The sequence below is a fragment of the Spermophilus citellus genome (genome assembly GCF_964194105.1).
Source record: "Spermophilus citellus genome assembly, chromosome: 3".
Classification (NCBI taxonomy): Eukaryota; Metazoa; Chordata; class Mammalia; order Rodentia; family Sciuridae; genus Spermophilus; species Spermophilus citellus.
In genome coordinates, this window is record NC_138184.1 from 188369642 (window position 1) to 188391408 (window position 21767).

At 38.4% G+C, this 21767-nt stretch overlaps 1 protein-coding gene across 1 annotated transcript in view; it reads right to left on the reverse strand.

Annotated features, from left to right (window-relative positions):
• Window positions 1-3028: 3028 nt before the first annotated feature.
• CAV1 (caveolin 1) overlaps window positions 3029-21767 on the reverse strand; it is a 32673-nt gene continuing 13934 nt past the window's right edge. Inside the window, exon 3 of the mRNA XM_081284371.1 lies at window positions 3029-5271. Coding sequence (XP_081140497.1) covers window positions 4930-5271 — 342 coding nt within the window. The 3' untranslated portion in view covers window positions 3029-4929. The remainder of the gene's footprint in view (window positions 5272-21767) is intronic.

Genomic DNA, 21767 nt, shown 5'->3' on the forward strand with positions numbered 1-21767 from the left:
ATGATTTTGATAAGTTTGCGAGCAGTTTTAGTTTTATATTTTAAATGTAAAATGTTTTGATTTGCATTTTAATTACCACCTATGTTTTTAGCTATTACTTATTCTCAGTAGAGATACTCCTTGCTCTCTGCTTTTTGGCATTACCACTAACTGTATGGTTTGGTATCCTGGTTCAGTTCCCAGACTCTGGAGTTAGACTCCATGGATTCAAAACCCAGACTTTACTGGCTGTGTGACTTTGGGCAAATTACTAGATTCCTCTGAGCCTCAGTTTCCTAATATGTAAAGTTGGAATGATAATGATAATACATATCATTGGAGGTTATTGGGAGGATTATGTGAATTAATACATTTAAAATGCATAAACTTGGAACTTAGAAAATATTACAAGTTTTAGTTGCTATTAGTTCACTGTTGAGAAAGTTTACTCCAACTTTGCTCATACTACTTGATTGTTATATATTCAAAGTGGAAGAAATGATTCTATAAGTTTGTGGGAACAGAAATCTTCATGAAGAGGAAGAAGGCTGAGGGCTCAGAAGCCACATAAAGTTAGGTGGAGGAGTGGGAGGAGCAGAGCATTGATGCAGAACACACAAGTCCAAGACCTATTATTTATGAGAGCTGGTGATGCAATACAACACTCTAAATCTTATTTGTAAAGTGAGAATATCAATACCTATTTTGAAATCTTACACACATGCAATAATGCCTATAAAGCAGATAGAAACTTAGAAATAATTCAACAATTTGAAGCCCTACCCCATCCCCATTTTTAAGAAACAACAACAACAAATTAGTAGCATATTTCACATATAATTTTTTATCTTTCCTTTTCTGGTTAAGATTATCAAGACTATATTTTCATGTGGTTATTCTATTACATAAGCTAAAAGTAGTCTGTTAAGTTCATGCACCAAAATTTATTTAACTGACTCCCTGTGTTTGTATATTTATGTTGTTTCCAACTTATTATACTATTGACAACCAAATTTATAATGATGAATCTTGGTATGCCTTTGTTACTTTTATTTAGTAAATAACATTGTAATTTTATAAAGATTTAATTTTATAAATTTTATAAAACTTAACTGTCCACCAGTGACCTTCAAAAAAGTCATGGATGAAGGCATTGCCTTTCTCATCCTCACCAGTATGAACATTACCTTTATTTCAATCACTGCATATGTAGGTGAGAATAGTATCCCATTGCTCTGATGTTATTACCTCCTAATAAGGTTTTCATGTGATTGTCATGCATGTCCTTTTGTAGATTATCTTTTTTTTGCCTATTTCTTCTATTGACAACATCTTTTTCTTAATTTATGAAAACTCTTTATATTTTAAGTATATTATAATGCGTTGCATGATATAAGTTTCTCAAATGCTTTCTTTTACCATCTTCTATCATTTCTTTTGTATTTATTTCTACAGTTTTTGGTATATAGAAGTACAACATTTTTATGTACTCATAAAATGAATTTTTTATGGCTTAACATTTTGTATTAAGAATGTCTTTCTTTACTCTCCCCTCTCTAATTTTAGCATGTGGATAATTTAAAAACCAGAACATTTGAATATCAGCAGCCATATGCAGGCAAGTGACAATCAGCTATTCAGACACAGCCCCACTCTGCTGAACTGATGTGTATTATTACGTCAACTGACATTTATTAAATGTGTGACGTATGCAGCTGTGATCACCAGTACAGAGATAAGTCCTCCAAAATCGCCTAATTATTTGTGCATCCATAGTTGGAACTATTTCCTGTGTATGGCTGAATCACAATATAAATAAGTCCTAATTTTGTTAATATATATTCATTTAGAGACTCAAGTAATAAAACCAAAAGAGAATCCTTGTTTATATTCACTTCACTTATTCTGCTTGAACTAGAGATGTAACTTCAGCCTGGATCTCAAATGCTGCCATGAGCAGAGACTCAGAGGCATGTCTTCATGTGCATCTGGAAAAGGAATTGTTGGGTAAAAACAAATCCCAGAGTGAGTTACCAACACAGCAGTCTCAGTATTTCCTTGGTAGTCCAGAGAAAGGATGAACTCTGTAAACTGTGTGAAATAAATTTCAGAATGAGAGAAATTAGAAGATCTCCTTTGCAAAATTTGGTTTGGAAAACATTATTCTGGATATTTCTTGAGTGGTGTTTTTGAGTGAAAATTACATTTAAATTGGTAGACTGAGTAAAGCAAATGCCCTGCCTAATGTGAGCACACTTCACCCAAGTTGAAGGTCAGAGAAGAACAAAGACCAGCCCTCTCCCACGTCAGAACTTATGCTTCATTGCCCTCAAACTGGGACATAAGTTTTTTCCTGCCATTAGATTCAAGTGAAAAATAGGGTTTTCCTGGGTCTTGAGCCTGCCAGAATTTGACCTGGACCTTCAGTGTCAGCTGTCCTGAATCTTCAGCTTGCTGACTTACACTGTAGATTTTACAGTTTGTTGGCTTCCATAATCCTAGAGCCTAGACTTAATACTAAATCTCTTGCTCCCTATTTTTATCTCGGTTGTTTCTAAGTCCCATGGGTTTTGTTTTTCTGGAGAACTTTGACTAATAACAGAAGTCCTGAATATAAACTTAGCCAAGGATCAAAATAAATGATTACCTTTTGATAAATCCCAGTTAAGCCCTGGCAAAATTCAAGGCATTGCCTCCTAAATGCAAATTGTGTCCTTAACCAAATGACTGTGTTAATATCCAACACACAAGGTTGTTGAGGGCTCATATTAGATAATAGATAATAAAACATTAAGCCAACTGCTAAAAAAGTCTTTGTTATTAATTACAATTTTATCTGAAGTAACTCATGAATGGTAATGACCTTAGCAAAAAGATCCCAACTAAATGATTGGTAATAATTGAAAAGTAGAAGACCATTACTTGCTCCCCTCCAATACAGTACAAGCATGTGCACATGCAAAACACACATGCTCACTACATACAAACACACAGACACAAACACACTGACACACAAAACCCTGTTTTGAGGAAAAAATAAAGTTGATGGTTTAACTGTTAAATGTTTTTATTTGTGCAGATTTGTAACTTTTATAGGACATGCAGGATAAAAAAGTGTAAAATATATCAGTAAGCATATAAAATTTCAGCAATTTTTTAGACCAGCAATTGATTTGCATGAGGGACTAAGCCTCTATACAGAACAGATATGTCTTGGGATACACAGTATACAAACTGAATCATAAAGCCATTTCCCAAATGATTTTCCTCAAATAAAGATAAAAATATCTTTACACTTAAAAAGTATGCAGTATAGTGTATTTTTTCAGTTATGTACACTGCTTAAAAGAAAAAAAAAAACTATGTCCACGCCAGTGTCTGTTTTAAATGCAAACAATCATAGTAGGTAACAGGTTGGTAATAAAACTGTCAAGAAATTGGAAGAGGCAAAAAAAAAAAAAATCAAGCAGAGTTTCCAATAAGTGTATGAAAATAAAAAATAAAAGCGTAACTGGACTAGGTTAAAAAAAAAAATTTCCAGCAGCAGAAATGCAATACGAGCAGGAGGAATAAAAAGCTTTTGGAGGTACCAGGCAGCTTTCTGTATGAGTCAGGTTTACAGGTGAAATTCCTCAGTTTGAGTTCCGAAGAACTTGAACTTATTCCAGCGAAATTACCTCAATCTTTTATTACTGCCTCCTCCCCCATCTTCTCTCTGAGCAAAATGATGCTTGGATTAGGTCCAAGGCTCCTGGCAGGGGGAGGGGCCGAGTGTCACAGCGTAGCAGATGGTTGCAAGGCTTTTCTCAGAAGGGGTCATGTTTGCAGCCGCCCTGACAGTCTCACACAATGGCCTCCATTTTGACAGCCCTTCCCCAGAGGCCCACTGATCAGCTGAAAAGGGAACACAATGTTGAGCCACTAAACCACCCTGGTGATGGATTAGTTTGGATTCAGGAAAGCATGGTTATTCTTGAAAATAAATGAAGCTGAATAGACATGCTGACCTCATTCAGCTGATGAGAGGAAGGGAAAGCTGGCGTCTACTCCTGCCAGCCCAGAGAGGGCTCAGCCCCATTCGTCCACTTTCATTCATTTTATCGGGCTCATGTTGACCATACTTGACATGGATAAAGATTCTACACGATCCAGTGCAGACAGGAGCTTCCCCAGGTTCTGCATCTCAAAGTCAGAAACAAGTATAGGGAGCTAGGTAATGGGTTTTCTTTCTAATTTTGGTCTTCAGGGAGGCTGCTGATCTAATGACAGTTGATGAGTTAGATCCTACTTGAAAAGGACCATGTGACAAACAGGAAGGCACTTAGGTTTTGTTATCTCTACAACAAATACTGAGGCACAGAAAATTTCAAGAAGAAGGATGAGTGGGGTCATGTCAATGCAGAAGATTATGCTTTCTAACTTGATAGGGATCACTAGATCCAATTGGATTACTAAGATGAATGGCAGCAATTCATTAACTCCTCATGATGGGGAGAAAGTGTGCTTAAAATCAGCCCACATACTTGTACACTCATGGCCACAGCCTGGAATTCTTTCCTCCTTATAAAATGATTAATATTTTAAGAATAGGCACTTGAGGTTATTGGTTCTCTTTTATCCCCTCCTGAGTTATTCATATTTCTGTCAAATTATCCTTCAACAATATGTTCACATGTTAGCCAATAAACCAATGATCCACTTGCAAATCAAAAGGTCAGAAAAAAACTGGAATGGTTTTAAAAAAATTCAGATCACCAAAAATAGATGAAATAGCTCAGAAGAGACAAATAACAGTTATGAAAACTGAGAAAGTGATTTCTTTGTTCTGAACCATGATAAATCATTCATAAATTGTTGTTGCACTAGCAACTTGAAACTTGGGATTGGCACCAGGAAAATCACAAGGAAAAAAAAAAAGAATCATGAATACTTTTATCCTTGAAATGTCATTTATATTTCTTTCTGCGTGTTGATGCGGATATTGCTGAATATTTTGCCAATGGCTTCAAAGAGTGGATCACAGAAGGTGTGGATGTAGATGGAATAAACACGGCTGATGCACTGAATCTCAATCAGGAAACTCTTAATGCACGGTACAACTGCCCAGATGTGCAGGAAAGAGAGAATGGCAAAGTAAATGCCCCAGATGAGTGCCATCGGGATGCCAAAAATGGTGGACAGTAAGCGGTAAAACCAGTATTTTGTCACAGTGAAGGTAGTGAAGCTGGCTTTCCAGATGCCATCGAAACTGTGTGTCCCTTCTGGTTCTGCAATCACATCTTCAAAGTCGATCTAAAAGAAAGAAGTTAAAGAATATGAGCATGCAACAGAAGAAAAGAGGGGGAAAACACTACTCAGAATTTATACACAGTTATTAGTTCTGTTCTAGTCTTTTGTGAGATGCTTGAAAGCAAGCAGCAGCAACAGCATCACTTAGAACTCATAGGGAAAACATATTTGGGGTCCACTTTGACCTTATTGTAGCTATAGTGGAGCTTAATAGCATTTTAACATGTTCCCCAGGTATTATTTTACCATACCAAAGGTTGAAAACTACTACTGCTCTCGGAACAACCAAGTGGATGTGATTAAATATCTTGCTTAAAATTCAAACCCAGTGACATGGATAAGGTCACTGGGAACTCAGTAAAATACAAAGAACATGATTAATTAGTTTGGAATTAATTTATGACTCTTCAAACACCATTAGCAGAGTTCCTTCAGGAAATGAGATCATTGTGAGCTTTGAGGCACTGAAAAGTCCTCATGGGATGGTGAGCCTTGAACAGGGCTTGGGAAGTAGGGTATGATTTGGAGAGGAAGAAAGAAGGGCCTTGGAAATGTTGTGAGCGAGATCAGGAAATAGCAAGGGTGAGGACAGGGAGCACCACAGTCAGAGTAGAATGGTGTGGACAAGCATGGAAAGACAGGTTGAGGCAGGACTTCATACTGTGAGGTCTACTGAGGATGTCGGACGGAGCAGGGATGCACAGCCTCAGTCAGTGCAAGGCAGAGAGACTGAAGTAACAGCCAAAGTTGGGGACAGTAGGGTTGAGCTGGAAAATTGCCATAAAAACAAACAAATGAACAAAGGAAAGAAAAGAAGGGATTCCAGGGATATTGAGGGAAGAATTCATACGACTTAGTTACTTCAAAGAGGTGGGTGGGACTCACATGAGCTTTGAGCTTCTGATCTGAGGACAGAGGCGATGTTAAGTAGTACATTAGAAAAAGAAGGTAGTCAAAAAAAAAAAAAAAGGTGGTGGGGAGGAAAAAATATAACCAGAGGTTCACTTTTGAATTAAATAAATTAAGAGTGAAGTTTTGGATAATCAAAGATATGATTATCAGTGTTCCACACCTAATGAATCCTATAGATGTCCTTTCGGGTGGGCTTTAGGAAGTAAGGAAATGAGTTTGCAGTTGCAGGAAACTTAGAGCCAGTAAATTCTTCTCTAATGCATCATCTGCATGTATGTCTTCTGGGGTTTCAAACCCATCAGAGATGGTAGCTTATTGGCATTTTGTAAAAGAAGAAGGGCAAAGGCCACTTAAGCACACAGCAAAGGAGGAACTCAGAATAAAAACTTTCTCAATAGTATCCTCTTGTGGGTACCTGATCACCTATGCAATTAGTTTTTAGAATTTGTATTAACTAAACTAGAATTAACTAATGCAGAATTAAAAACAAAATTATCAACAGAAATGTAGGGCAGCACCAGCCCAGTTACTTGTGGGTAGCAGCTATAGGAAGGGATCTAATGTAATCTGGAATCCAAACAAGTCAATGAGATCCAGCCAAGCTCAGGATTAGGGAATGAGGACTTGGATGACTCTAAGGAGCTGCTCAGTGCCAAAGAGTCACCTTTGATTCAACACAATAAAATGTCTTTTGGAAAAAGTACATGATGCTTACCAATTTTGAAGCTTCATTTTCTAGAACATTCTGTTTCTTGATCTATTGCCCAATTTCCTAATAGTGTAATATGCAAAAATGGTATGGTTATAATTCTGCACATGAAGTTAAATAGATTTGTTATCATTCTAATATTTCTTTGTCCATTTTGATCAGATTTTTTATTTATTTTTACTTTTTTTTAACTTGTGTTTTTTAAAAGGTTGTAGGAAACGTGGCAAATTGGATCAACATTTTAATGATATTTCTATGCGACTTTGATAATTGTCTGTAATGAGGTTTTGTTCTGACACAGCATTCTTCCCAAAGTTTTAAACAATAAACTTGTGATTTTCCTTTAAACCCTCACATTTTCATTTTTTATGAAATTATTTTGTAAGAGAATTTAATGAAGTCAAAATTAATGTATTAGAAGATCTTTCTTGACATGGGGTCACAGGATGAGCAATGGTGGTTCACAAATACCCTGAGATGGGTATAGAAATTTTGAGTGTAGAAAGTGAAAAGGAGCATTACTTTTATTACAGAATAAAGCCAACTACCAAATAAAGCTAAGAAGTGGTTTACTGGAGAGAGGCAATTCCTTGTTTCTACAAAACAGACTCTCAGCAGGTCTGCATTAAGAGTCTCTTGCAAGGAAAGGAATCATTCCTAACATTTGCTGACTGGTTATTAGAATCAACTGTTCTTGATATAACTCATAGAAAGTCTACAATAAATTATTTCCATTTCATAAAAAGTGGGAGGTTTCAAATGTTAATGAATTTCACAGGCAAATAAGAAGCTTAAATCTGGTCTAAAATAAACCACTGCTTTGGTTAATACCACACTTTACAAAAACATTTTTTCATGTTTTCTCTAAGGTAAGCATGGTATTTCATAGTAATTAAAAGGCACATAGATTTTTTAAAAAAGAATTTGCTGGATTTAACCCTTTTGGAACTAATAATCCTTCTAGCATGACCTCTGAGGACAGTATTACACCATGTACACAAATAATCCGTGTCATATAAACATATTCAGTTTTTGAAGACATCTATGAACATATGAGGATACAAAGTATTTCTTGACAATAATTTTTCCAAACATAAATATAAATACTTCTTTCAATGATCATATTGGAAATTAAAATGCTTTCTTTTAAGTTACTTAGTAAACTTTGGGGTGTCTGTATTTTCAGTACTTTCCAGAAAAAGTTAGTGAGCATCACTTGTCTCAAAAACCCAAGTGAATTTAGAGCAGGTCTCCAGGGCTAGACAGCAATAAGACCAAAATAACATGTTATATAAATACATTCAGTTAGTTGCTGCTTTTTCCTTGAAAATTTAAGGTAGTTTAAAACAATATTAAAAGTACAGCTGGAAAAATAAAGCAAAGCAGCCTGAAGAGACACAATGAAGATAGAGGGAAAGCTTGGTCTCACTCTACCTCCTTTTTCACACCAGTAACAGTAGGTTTCTGTGAAGAGTGCAGGAGGGAATGCACATGAACTACTCAATATGGGCACAGTGCATTGCAGTATACAAAATGCCCAGTAAGTAGCAATGTTAACAATTACTTGCCCTGGATGCCTAGGTTTTTTAATGGACAATTATAATAAGAGAGATTCTCAGTTGCAAAGCACACAGTGGGTGAGAATTCAACCCCATAACTGACTCAAGACCACTAACTTGCATCTGCAATCATCTTCATCTCAGTCCTCTGAGACACCTGTCATTATTCCCCTTTTTACAGATGAAGGTACTGAGGGAGGTTAAGAAATTTCTCAATATCACCCAGATGCTAAGCAGCAAAGCTTAGACTTGGCATATTTCAAGTCTCCACCTTTTGCTTCTGTATCCCTAGGGCCCTTACAATGATCCTCATGGCTTAAATTTCACCCAGCTAGATGGGTTTCCTAAAACATCACATTTTTGATTATTAAAATAATGACTCTTGCTAATATTTCCACTTTAAGTCAGGACATCTAGTAACTAGGATGTTTTGCAGTTGTGGTGCTGATCCTATTTCTATGGCTCTGCACAGTATGTTCTCACAATCCTGGGCACTGAGCCAGGGACTCTCACTCTAATTGGCAGATATGGAAACTGAGGCATGGGATGATTAAAATGGGCCAGACATTCTCAAGGTCCCAAGTGAGTCAGTGGAAAAGCTGAAATTAGAATTCACAATTCCCAGGCCCACGTCCAGCCTTCTACACCACATTGTTTCCTTAGGAACTCATTCCACCCTCTCCATGTACCTTCTCTGCCTATCCCATTCATTTCTCTACTTTCTCATACATGTATTGTCCTTAAGTCATGGACTTGAAAGGTATCTCTGCACAAGCTTAAGAGTACTATTCTTTTCACAATGTAAACACAGACATATTTGTACATCACCTAGAGTGAAGAAAACTGGGAGGAATATTTTTAGAAATATTTTCATTGTACATTTTGATTTGCATTCAAAATGCACTGAACCCAATAAAGTTCTGCTAACTGAACACTTATGTCATCAAAGGCAGTTCCAAATCCCACCTCAATCAAAGCACAGTTATTTCAGCAGGTTCATAGATATTTAAAGCTAAAAGGATCCTTAAAGAAGTGGAGTCCTGTTTGAGACAGAGAAACTGATGACCACAGCTGTCACATGGCTGAGTTAAGGATACCTTCCCATTTAAAGGCAGACCCAGGATTGGAACTTAGGCTCAGGAACTCTCCTGTGCTTTCCCATTACTGCTGCTGTCCCACATATGCCCCAACAGTCTTGCTGCTATGTTCTGTGGACCATGTGAAAGGAAGCTAGGTTTGCATCTGAACTTCAACATCATCTTGCTCTCAAGAGATCCCACAGGTCTATCTGTTGAGTGATTGATAGTGCCTCTTTTTGCCAGTCCCCAGTGTGTTCATTCCGTTATGTGCAGCATCAGTTTGATTAATCTCTCATCAAAACAATCATGATAAGTTCTGTTTCCTAGGGGACTCATTCCAGTTGCCTACAAGTTGCCCCTGGAGAAGTACTTTCTGTTCACTGAGATCTGGAGCACAACAAGAATTAGAAATGTGCTTAAAAAAACCCCACCATAACCCAACAGGTGTAGATTCCTATAATTTCTCAGAATGAGAATAGGATGCCTCCAATGAAGCTGAGCTGCTCTTCCCAAGAACTGATTTTCTGTTCCACAGTCTATGGAACAAGTGCTCTTCTGGCAAGAATCATTATGCAGACCTAAAGACCAAAAGCATGAACGTGCTTCAGTGATATTTTTGTCTCAATAGATGCTTTATAAGGAGTCAACAGTTTATATTACTAGATTTTTATAAATGATGTCAAATACCTTTGTACAGCACTGGCTTATGATGCTTCAATTTCAGAAACATAAGTTAACAAAAAAATCTAGCAGCAGATGTCAAGAAAAGCAATCTGTCTTGTTGTGTTTTGATAATACTTGGCTTGTGCAGTAAATCTCAGAAGATTTCATCCTGTTAAATGTTATCTGAAGGCAATATTTTAAAACAGTTTATATGTACACAGGATTAAAAGAAGCACAGTCATTTTTTTATCTCAAAATATGGACATTTTATTTCTGAATAAGGAATTTTCAAGAAGGAAACTTTAAATAAATCTAAGATTTCAGACACAGTGATGCTTACACATTCTGTTTCTATAGGTAAATATCTTTTCAGTTTCAGTGGAAACTGTGATTGTGTTGGAACATATGAAATGTATTATATTAGAACATAATTAAACATTTTTGGGCTGCACTGAATATATAGAACATATTTTAAAAATACTCAAGATATTTATTGAAGACTATCTGCCAGTATTCATAGTCCCATTTCTGTGCTACACATTCCTAATTGACTCAGGTAATTGGAATAATCCTTTGACCTCATAGGAAATCATGGCTGGTTTATACTTAACATTGTCACTTAGTCCTTTTGGTGAATCATTGGTTCAGTGTAGACATGGGACTTTATTATGACCAATGAGATTTTCAGAGGAAGTCTAGTGGGTGGGACTTGCTTCCTTATGAAAAGAGGCTTTTTGCCCCTTTCTTTTTGCTTAGAATTGGGTGTGCTGCCTGGATGAAGAAAGTCATCTTGTGACCATGAGGTGACTTTTTTGTATGGTTAAAAGGATAAGAGATTAGAAGAATTGCAGCTTTTGTGATTATCAAGATACCAAAATAATGCAGCAATGTGGGTCCCCTGACTTCTTAAGTGACACATACACACTTATTTTTAGTTACCTGTGGCTGGAACTATTCCTAGAGCACCCTTTCCAGTTGGTTAACATAGTGTACTCCTCTCCTTGTTTAGAAATATGGGTCCCATTTCTGACCTCATCATTTCCTTCCAACACTACTGACTCTTTCCTCACAATAAGCTGCCTCATCTGTATCAGGACATGTTTGCTTTACATAGTTTTAGGAAAGCATGAGTAGGCTAACAAACTATGTGTGAAACTGTTTAATATGTTTTTTTTTTCATCTAGAAAAGTACATTTAAATGTGTTAGGCAGCATCTAAGAAATGTCTCAATGATTCCCTTTCCTGGAATTCATGCCCTGTGTAAAGCCCTCCCCTTGAATGTGGGCTAGAATTAGTGATTTACTTATCAATAATAAAACATGGCGATTGCAATGGAGTGTCACCTCCAAGATGAAATTACAAATGTCTGGGTATCTGTCTTGCTTGCCTATCTTGCTGTCCAGTTTATTCTGCTGGAAGCCAGCTGCCATGATGATGCCCTGTGGAGAGGTCCATGTGGAGAGGAAATAATGGAAGCCAACAGCCATGGAGTCACCAAGGCCCTCAGTGCTACCGCCTAACAGGAACTGAATCCACTATGTGAGGGAGCCCTGGCATAGTAAATCCTCTCTCAACTCTCCTTTGAGAGGGCCCCAGCCCTGACACTTGGATTGTAGCCCTATGAGAGACCCTGAGCAACTACTCAGCCAAGTCATGCTGATTCCTGATGCACAGAACATATATGATGATGAATGCTTGTCATTCTATGTCACAAAATTTTGGGGATAAATTTGTTATGCAGCTAGAGACAAAAAATAGAATTACAAAACAAATCACTTTGATTATCATTTCTTATTTTCTATTGTATGTGCTTACAGAAAAGATCTGAAGCAAAGTCCGGAAATAAAAGGACACATAGTATTTTCAACTTTCTATAATTCACACCAAACTTAATATTAGAAAAAATTTAGGCTATTTTCTAGTGTTTGTGTAGCACTGTTCACCCATATACCTCAAATAACTTGGTTTTATAACCAGATATGCTGCAAGAATTAAGAGCCACCTCCATCTAGAAAATCTATTACCAAATCTAGGCTCTTAAATATATTGCTCCTGAATGCATAATATAAGGTTCTTACTTCTCAGGAATTCTTGGCAAGAGAATTGTGTGACAAAAGAACCAGACAAGGAAGGATGTATGTTAAAAAATGCAGATTCTCAGGCTTCACTTGAGACTCAACTCAGCCTCTCTGGGGTGGGGCCTGCAGATCTGTATTTTTAACAAGATTTTTCTCCTTTTTCATGCAGTAGACTATGCTAGTGTATGCCATGGCTTTTCAGATGTAATGACAGTTCCTTTTTGTCTATGCCACTCTCTCTACTCCATGCCTCTCAGCCCTGGGTTTCTTCCTGCTTCTTCCCGGGACATCATTGTGTGCTGGATGGCATCTGGATTCTAATGGACAAAGGAATGGAAATGCTCTTGGAAAAGCTTTTCCTCATTTCAACCTACAAATGTTTGTTATGGGACAAGGATAAATGACCATTATTTATTATGAAAAACACCCAGACAATAGAATTCCTAAAATAAATAATGATTTATTTTCATTATTCTACACCCAGTGTAAACAAATGCATGTTTTTAAAAATCAAATATGTATTTCTAAAGTCCTAATGTATGTACTAAACCCAGTCAAATAGAGAAAGGGTCTAAATCAATTTCCAATTCCTTTCTCTGTTCCCACACATATTTCCAACATGTTGAGCTGCCTTTGAAGCTGATGGAATAAATGTTGTGCAGGAGTGTGTGGGTGCAGGGAGCGTTGAGAAACAGCACAATTAAATGTTACCAGAACACAAGAACTTTGCTCTAAAACCCATGTGTTCTCAGGGACGAACTTTACTGGGCCAAACTGGCACTGTTGGGGAGAGGCTGCTGTGTTCTTACAGCTTGTACTGAAAGCAGGAGGCCTGGAATGAATTGTTCATCCCTGGGAGTACAGCGATCTCAGTGTGATCCACCCGAAGTTTTAGGAAGGATAGAAGTCTGAGGTAGGAACATTGATATGTGTTCTTGGACTTGAAGGCTGGCTACCTTGAAGTGGTAGATACTAGGCTACTTCATCCTACAGAAGATTGCTTCTTAGGGAGGAAGTGAGAAGGATCCTTTGCTAACCAGGGCTTCAAATAGAAGAGGGCAGAAAGGTGGGTATTTATCTATCTCTGTAAGCGAGTGAAAAGTTTTGGGGTGGGAGATGTAGGATGTGTAGGAAGCTGCAGTCACAGGCCTGGGCCTCCCACTTGGGCCCAGTATGTCTCCCTTTGGACTGAGTTGTTTCTTGTTGCTTCTCAGTCGTCATGGAGGCTTGGAATAATATTTTACATTTATAATGCCCAATTTCCCTTGTCTGCTTCTCTTTACAAACTTAAGAAGTTCTAGGTTATCTTCACAATACGAATGGTGTACAGGCTCTTATTTCCCACTAAGACTATGGAAAGGTCACAAGTAATATGTGACTAGAACAAGACCAGGACTTAGAGCAGAGCCTGTGTCTATTGAAACCATCTGCTGTCTTCCATAATGCTTAGCAGTGCCACATACATGGGAATTAGCAAATAAACATTTCTTGGTTGCATCATATTTTTTTGAAAAGATGAAGGAATACATGGCATTTCACTAGTCATATTATCTCTTAGAATTCTTTGCCAGGTATCACAAATGTAATTTTATTTATATTTTTATTTTTTGGATACTTTTTTATTCCAAATGACTTTCTTGTTCACCATAGTTTTATACCATCACCATTCTCAACAGGAAATAGAGGTTGGAGACTTGGTCAGCCTGGGAAGCCCACACACAGAGAAGCACATGATTTAAGCTCGAACTGTAACCTTTAAGGAAAAATGATTTTGAAAATACAGATTAAAGTATGTTTTTAACTTGGTTAGGTTTTGTCCCAGTGATCTGAATAATTATGATCGTGTAGCCCTGGCCTGAAAGCACTGGATTGTGAGGAGGATGGAGCCCCAGGGAGGAGGTAGAAGCAGCAGCCAGGCCCAGTCCTGTTGGGGAAGGACTAAGGAAAGACAGTGAACTTATCCTTTGGTGCCTTTAGCCTCCACTTTTCTTCACATCTTCTGTGTGTGTATGTGTGTGTGTGTTTGTGTGCACGCGCGTGCACACAAAGGCATGTCTGTATGCATGCATGTGACCTACTGTGGGCAGAGAGGTCCACAGGGAACTTGTACTTTAGAGTGAATTTAGGTGCCTCTCTTCAGTCTTGTACAGGGAAAGCAGAGGATCCTCTCTAGTTATCTTTTTGTGTCATTAATGGGCTGCAGGCAACAGTGTGGTGTATATACTCTGGGGCAAGAGAATTTTCCAGAGGTCTTGGAATTGCAATAATTTACATTATTAAGTACTATATGTCTCTAAGATGTGAATACCTAGAAGATAGGTCCTATTTTGTCCATTTTACAAAATGGACAAAACCCCCCAAATGTTGTTCTATTACTTGCACCCAGACTTCCCAACCAAACTAACAGAAAATGCATCTCCTGAATTATCAGTTGACTATTTCCACAGGAAAGGACGTGTGATCATGCAGGAGGAAGGAGGAAGGGGCTGCTCTCAACCCTCCACTTTTAGCTTTACTTCCCTATGACCTCACTCTTCTCTGGCCAGGACTGTTGGATCATTTGACTTTGACCTTATTCTTGGGACAATGGTTCTCAAACATTATTAGCGTATTGAAGAATTTTCTGAAGATACCTGTTAAAATATAGATTCCTGGACCTTCAGTTTGAATCAGTTGTCTGAGGATAGGATCCAAGTGGCTGTCCCTCCTTTCCTCTATGATCTGATCTTAAATGATCCCAAAGGCTCACAGGCTAAAGGCTTGGGGGCCAAATTGAAGTACTATTTGGAGTGGTGAAACCTTTAGGAGCTAGAGGCTACTGTGAGGAAGTTAGGCCCTTGAAGAGTGGGGAATCCCACTCCTTTCCTCTTTTTCTTTGCCTCCTGGCCACCATGAGGTGAACAACCTCCTCTACCACATGCTTCCCACCATGATATACTGTGCTGCCACAGCCCCCAAGCCACAAGTCCAAGAGACCATGGAGTAAAATCACTGAAATCTGAGCCCCAAATAAACCTTTTCTCCTATAAGTTATTTATCCCAGTTATTTTGTCACAGCGATGGAAAGCTAACTAACGCATTTCCCCATAAGGACACTTTGAGAAATGAAGTTTAGCTTAGGCTTCATTCTCTGCTAGGCAAAAGCATCTACAAAACCTGACACCCAGATCTGAGTGAGTATGATACATGACTGTCTTGCTTTTGAAAGGACTTAGAAATGCCATATGAGCTCTTGGTTAACAGCGTAGAGCTGAGTTTGAATTCCTGCTCTGCAGTGCTCTCTCAGATAAATGACTAACCATTTTGAGCCTTGGTTTCTTATTTGTAAAAATGTGAATAAAATGGTACCAGCCTCCTAGGGCTGGACTGAATTTTATATGTGTTAGCTTATGTAAACTGTTTAGAACAATGTCTGCGACACCAGGAGTTCTGGCCCAAGAGCCCTGACCAGGAGTAGTAGGGAAATGTCAGGCACTTGAGTAACAGTACTGGGAAGATGGAGAAGATATTGTGGAAAAGAATCTTTTGGCATTCTTAAAACTCTTCCACATAGGTGGCTTCTTATTTTGTGTTCTGCTTTTAAATGAGCAAGAAGAATTAGTTTACCACCAGCAAGTCAATTAGCCCTCTAGAGTTTGATACCATGAAGTACACAGTAGCCAAGTATGCCTCAGGGGAGAAGATGCTTTGGCGAATGAGTGCACACATGTGTCAGAGAAACTGATGGCAATACCAAATATATGGGCTCTCTTTGTTTTGGATTATTTCTCTCTCTCTCTCTCTCTCTCTCTCTCTCTCTTCTTTTTATCTTACTTCTTTTTTCTTTTCCTCTGCAGGCAGACATCAGATCTCTCCATCTTTTTCTTTTCTTAGGAGGGAGTATGAATTATTCGGGGGTTCAGAACACACTTTGAAAATTGAAGCTGAATCTCTCTGTTCTGATAACATGGATACACCTTCCTAGTTTTATACCCTATTTTGCACTGAACTGTATTGCTGCCACAGCTCTATTGAAGTCCTAATCCCCACTGATCATGTGACTTTATTTGTTCACAGGGTCATTATGGATGTCATTTGTTAAGATGACATTATACTGAGTAAGGTGGGCCTTCACTTACTATGACTGGAATTCTTATGAGAAGATGGCCATATGAAAACTCAGGGGAGAAGACCATGTGACAACTGAGGCAGAGACTGAAGTAGTGATCCTAGGCATGCCAAAGGTCCCTAGAAAACACCAGAAGCTAAGAGATGAGGAAGAGTCCTCCATAAGTTTCAGAGGGAGTGTGGCCCTGATGACCTCAAGATTCTGGAGTTTTGGGCATCCAAAGGATGAGACCAAAAGTCTCTGTGGCTCTTAGATACCCAGTGTGTGACATTTTGGAGGGAAGCCCCAGGTGATGTATACAGATCCCCTTTGAAGTTGCTTGAACCTATCCTCATTGAAAGGGTTTTGGGGTTCCAGAGTATTTTTGTGCCTCTTCCTGCAGGCTTCCCACCCTTTCTTAGGACAATCCTGGTGGGAATCTAAAGCTATACTTGGTGTACTGTACACCAGCTGAGCAGGAGCCTTCTTTGGGAACTTGGTCACTCTTGTCCGCACAACTTCACGTTTTCATTATCACAAAAAAATGTCCCATTGTAGATGAATCTGTATGAAGCAGGCTGCACATCTCTGGATTCCTTCTTCTTTTCTTTCTTTTTCTTTTTTTTTCCTCCACAGCCTTCTGGTATCTATTTGGTGGCACTTGTTGATGTCGAGTGTCACCAAACAAGTGACATAGAACAGAACAGTGTAAAAATAGGCTGAGCGAGGGCCAGCGATAGGAACATGGAGTTTCGGTGATGAGTCAGTGAACTTGGAGAGAGAGAAGTGATACCTTGGTGGCACTTGTCTTTGCCATCCTTGAAGAGGAATAACTGTGGCCCTTCAGAGTATTGAAGGTTCTGTCCCAGGGAGAAAATCCTGCCTCATGTAATACATGGAAATCTTTTTTTGTTTTCTAAATATGCAATTAAGGGATTCATCCAGAAGTCTGGTTTGCTCACTGAATTCTGTGTTTACACTTAGGAGTTTGTTATTCTTTAACCCTCTGGGCATGTCATGGACAGATATGAATGATTACCACACTGAAGAAAATATAAGCTGTATTTTATCAGAGGCACAAGAAATGAAAATGTCTTCACTATTTTCAAGCTACACATTGTTCTGCAATCACGTTTCTTTGAACCGGAGCTTTTTAAACACCATTAACATCTTTCGGTTTCTACATTACACTTCCTGGTCTCAGAGGTTGCTTCCTACCATTCAGTTAAGTGAAACTAGGGTTGCTAACAGCATTCGTCTTACCTCATTGCTGGGATATTTTTCCCTGCAGTGCTTCGAGTCTGTTTATTAAACAAATAGAAAATAAATGAAATAAATCTCTGAACACTGCTTGGAAAGAGGAGATAGGATATACACCAGAGCTCTTGCCATGTCTAAGCAAGGGTAAGCTTGGCCCATTGTACAAGACTATCTGATACTCCATGTAAGGTGACTATTAGGACACAGTCCACAACTGCTACAGTACAGATTCTTAACCTGGGCACTACTGGCATCTGGGGCCAGACAATCCTTTGTTGTTAGTGAATGAGCAAAGGGTCACTGTGCTGTGTGGACTCTACAATGATTATCAGCCTCTCTGGCCTCTACTCACTGGATGTCAGTCACATCTTCCAAATTATGACACTAAAAATGTCTCAGCACTGTCACATGTCCTCTTGGAGGGGAGGCAAAATTGCACCTAGCTGAGAACCCTGCTCTAGAAAATCATAATATGATGTAATGAGACAGGACCCTATGTTTAGAAATACCCAGATCCTAGAATGATTTCTTATGTTTCACAGGGACTTTGGGCTTACACTACAGTGACCCTATTCATTCATTCATTCAATATTTGGAATGTGCCTACTCTTTGGGGATGTAATAAGTTAGATGAGAAGGCAGGACCAGCTCAGGGTTGAAGGGCTGGCTATGGCTATGTTTTCACAAGACAGTGCAAATAAAACAAAGATGGCTTTTGGCTTTTCAAGCTCACTCAGGAATCATTACCATGGAGGGCAGGGTCCTCGGTCTGGGATGCATTCCCTTATTTTTAAAAAAAAATATTTTTAGCTGTAGGTGGTCACAATGCCTTTATTTTATTCATTTATTTTTATGTGGTGCTGAGGATGGAACCCAGGGCCTCACATGTGCTAGGCTAGTGCTCTACCACTAAGCCACAACCTCAGCCCAACATTCCCTTATTTTTAATGTAAGAGATGGAGTCATTTCCTTTTTAATTTTTTTTAAAAAATTAGTTATACATGCCTGGCTTCACAAATCACTGCCTTCTAGAATTATGACTGGAATCTTGAATATTCTCTCAGGACAATGCCGCTAGCCCTTTCCTACCTCAGAGTTACCCACTTGTTCTAGGTTTGGCTTGGAACACTCCTGCAGTGTTCCAAGCCATTTCTCCTCACCTGGCTAACTCTGAGTTATTTGTAATGTCTTAACCTAAATGTTCTTTTCTTCACATTTTTTTTCTAACTCCCACCCTCTTTTCTCACCTGGACCTTTCCTTTGTCCAGCCTATCACATGTGATATATTTTTGATTGTGTGTGGTTATTATTTCTGTTAACAAATACACTTCTGAAATGTAGTAGTACTAAGTGAATATCGCTGAATACATGAATGGCTTAGTGAACACAGCCATTTGTTAAGTTATCTCTACCTCTTTCTTCTATTTACAAGAGCACCATCCCGATAATATCTCCTTTAGGGAAGAGAGCTCTGAATGTGTTCTTCTCTGGCTCAAGGATTAATAATTCATTTCTTGATTGTATCTATTTTGTCTAACCCAGACATGATTTTCATAAAAGAATGAATAAAGGGTGACTAATCACAAGGAAGATAGACTACAGTTTTTGCTTATCATAAAATTTGTATTCAAACCTACAGATTTTTGACACAGCTTTGCTCTAAGAGATGATAGGTTCCAAAGAGTGTGCAGGAGGCCTGGAATTCAGACATCATGTTTACCTTCAGAATCATACAGCTGGGATACTAAATGATGTGATTAAAATCATACAGAGCCCTAAAGGCCAAACTTTATATGGGTCAGAGAGAAACAAACTTTACAGCTGGGCAATGGGAAAATGTGACTCAAAGTAATAGTGCTTCTGCCTGGTCGCTCTTAGTCATCTGATCCTATTGCTCACAGATGGGCTGTTAAAAGAACTTCATGAACATGGCCACAAGATCTAGATGAATTTGACAACTGTCAAATTTTCTATTAGTTAGACTTTTTTCACCTGAGCATTTTCTATTAGTTAGACTTTTTTCAAACTATTGCTCTAATTGAAGTTGCAAGTAATTACATATTTCTTTGTTATGTGAATTAAGGTGATTTTTCAGATTGCAAAAACAATAAAAATACTGCAAGTTTGTAGCCAGCTTTGGAACTGACTTTCTGGTCCTCTTGGAACTTAAACCTTCAATTTGGAGGCAAGGGCAATAAAAGGAAAGACCACACAGTACTGAGCCCAGATCAGAGGAGGAAATGGACTCCAGTGCTTGATCTTCTTTAGTGTCAAATGCTCACTTGTGGTACATTTGCATGCAGAGGTCCATCTGTAAGCTCAGTATTTCAAAGATGATTTAATTAAATCCCACAGTCTGAATATTAAAAATGAGGAATGCCAACCGGTAAAATGTAGGAAAATAGTAATAAAAATGCCATTGAGGAGAAGTCCTGTCATTCTCCCTGTGTGGGTCCAATGCACTTTTATGCTTCCATCTTTTATGAACACTGGTCCAGAGGAATCCAGTTTAGAAATGAAAGCAACTTGGAGATTGTATACCTCTACATTTTGATTGCTGTGAGTGAAGACACTGCTGTCTAGGGAGTATATATGACTTTTCAAGGTCCAAGGTAATCCTGGAGATCTGGCCCAAGAGGGGACTAAAATTCAGATTCACTCTGAGGTTCAGTTTCCCTATCTGTTCTGAGGAGTGATCCACATCAGTAAAGTACTTCCCAATGACATGGTGTCACTTCTCTGCCAGGTACTAGACAGATGAGTGACACCTTCCTGTCCCTGAGTTCCCCAGAACTGCTGGCACGGCAGGGATTTTGCAGCACCATTAGGAGAAAAACCAGTGCCTATTGCGAGCTTCATTTCCAGTATCCCTGATGCATGAACACAGGTATGCCAAGTGGGTGGGTTGAACCAGCAAAACTTTTTCTTGTGGAGAATAAAAAGAACAGGGAAAGATAAGGGGAAAACAACAGAGCTGGATCACAAAGGTGATATGAGCTTTATTCTATATACAAAGTATCTTTCATGCAGTTGCTACAGGAGAGTTCCAGAAATTATGTTTCAATAGGAATCTGACAAATATCAAATTCCAATGAAAATGCTAAGGCCACCCCTTGCCCCCATGAAGACCTAATAAAGTAATAATTACACCCCACTGTGGCTCTTATGATCCTGAAGGTCTTATCATGATACAGTTTTATTATTTATTTATCATTAAATTATTATTTTATCAAATTATTATTATTTATTTTATTATTAATTTATTATTAAGAAATTCTGACTGAGAGTCTATACCAAATTGAATTCTGGCTTTATATTTGCAGTACCTGGGAGCTAAAAAATTTAAAATATATGAATCTAGGTCCCACCATAGACAATTACATCAGAATTTCTAGGGATAGTTATGCACAGCAGTATTTGAAAATGTTCCCCAGATGATGTGCAGGCAGGATGAGGAGCCACTAGTCTAAATTTGCAGAATGGCCACCCTTTGCAGAAACCACAATCTCTCACGAGTTTATATCACAATGGGGTTTATACAAGCTGCAGAGTCCTGTGAATATGTAGTGTGTAGGAGGAGTGGATGGGCAGGCTTGCCATAAAGATAACGTTTCATGCTGACCTTTCGGTACATACAATGCATGTATTTTTCAGCATTCTTGTTTCCAATGTTTACCACTAGCATTCTGAACTGCTGATTAAAACAGTGCTACATCAATTCTCCTTTGCACCCTACAAACCAGTTATCCTGCTGGATTAGAGAAAAGTGTTCATATGCATGTATATGCTTCATGAGAGTGTGTGTAAGGGTTGCTATAGACTGAATAATAACTGGTAGAAGTGTTGTGGAGTTGTACACATAAGGAAGTTAACACTCAACACCAAACAACCTCTTGTGACTTTTTCTTAATTACTCTTGTTAATTGAAAGAATTTTCCCCACATAACAGTACTTTTTTTTTTTAAGTTCTTATCCTGAATGGTGACTGTGTCAGATCAATGTTTTCTTGTAAATCTTGTGATACCCTGGCAATAACCAAAGGCAGTTGTTGGTCTGGTCCACATTCCTTTGCAATCCTTGCAACAAGTCATCTAGACAAGCAGTGTTACCCCAGTGCCACATGGGGATTTCTCTCTCTTTATCACCTGCACT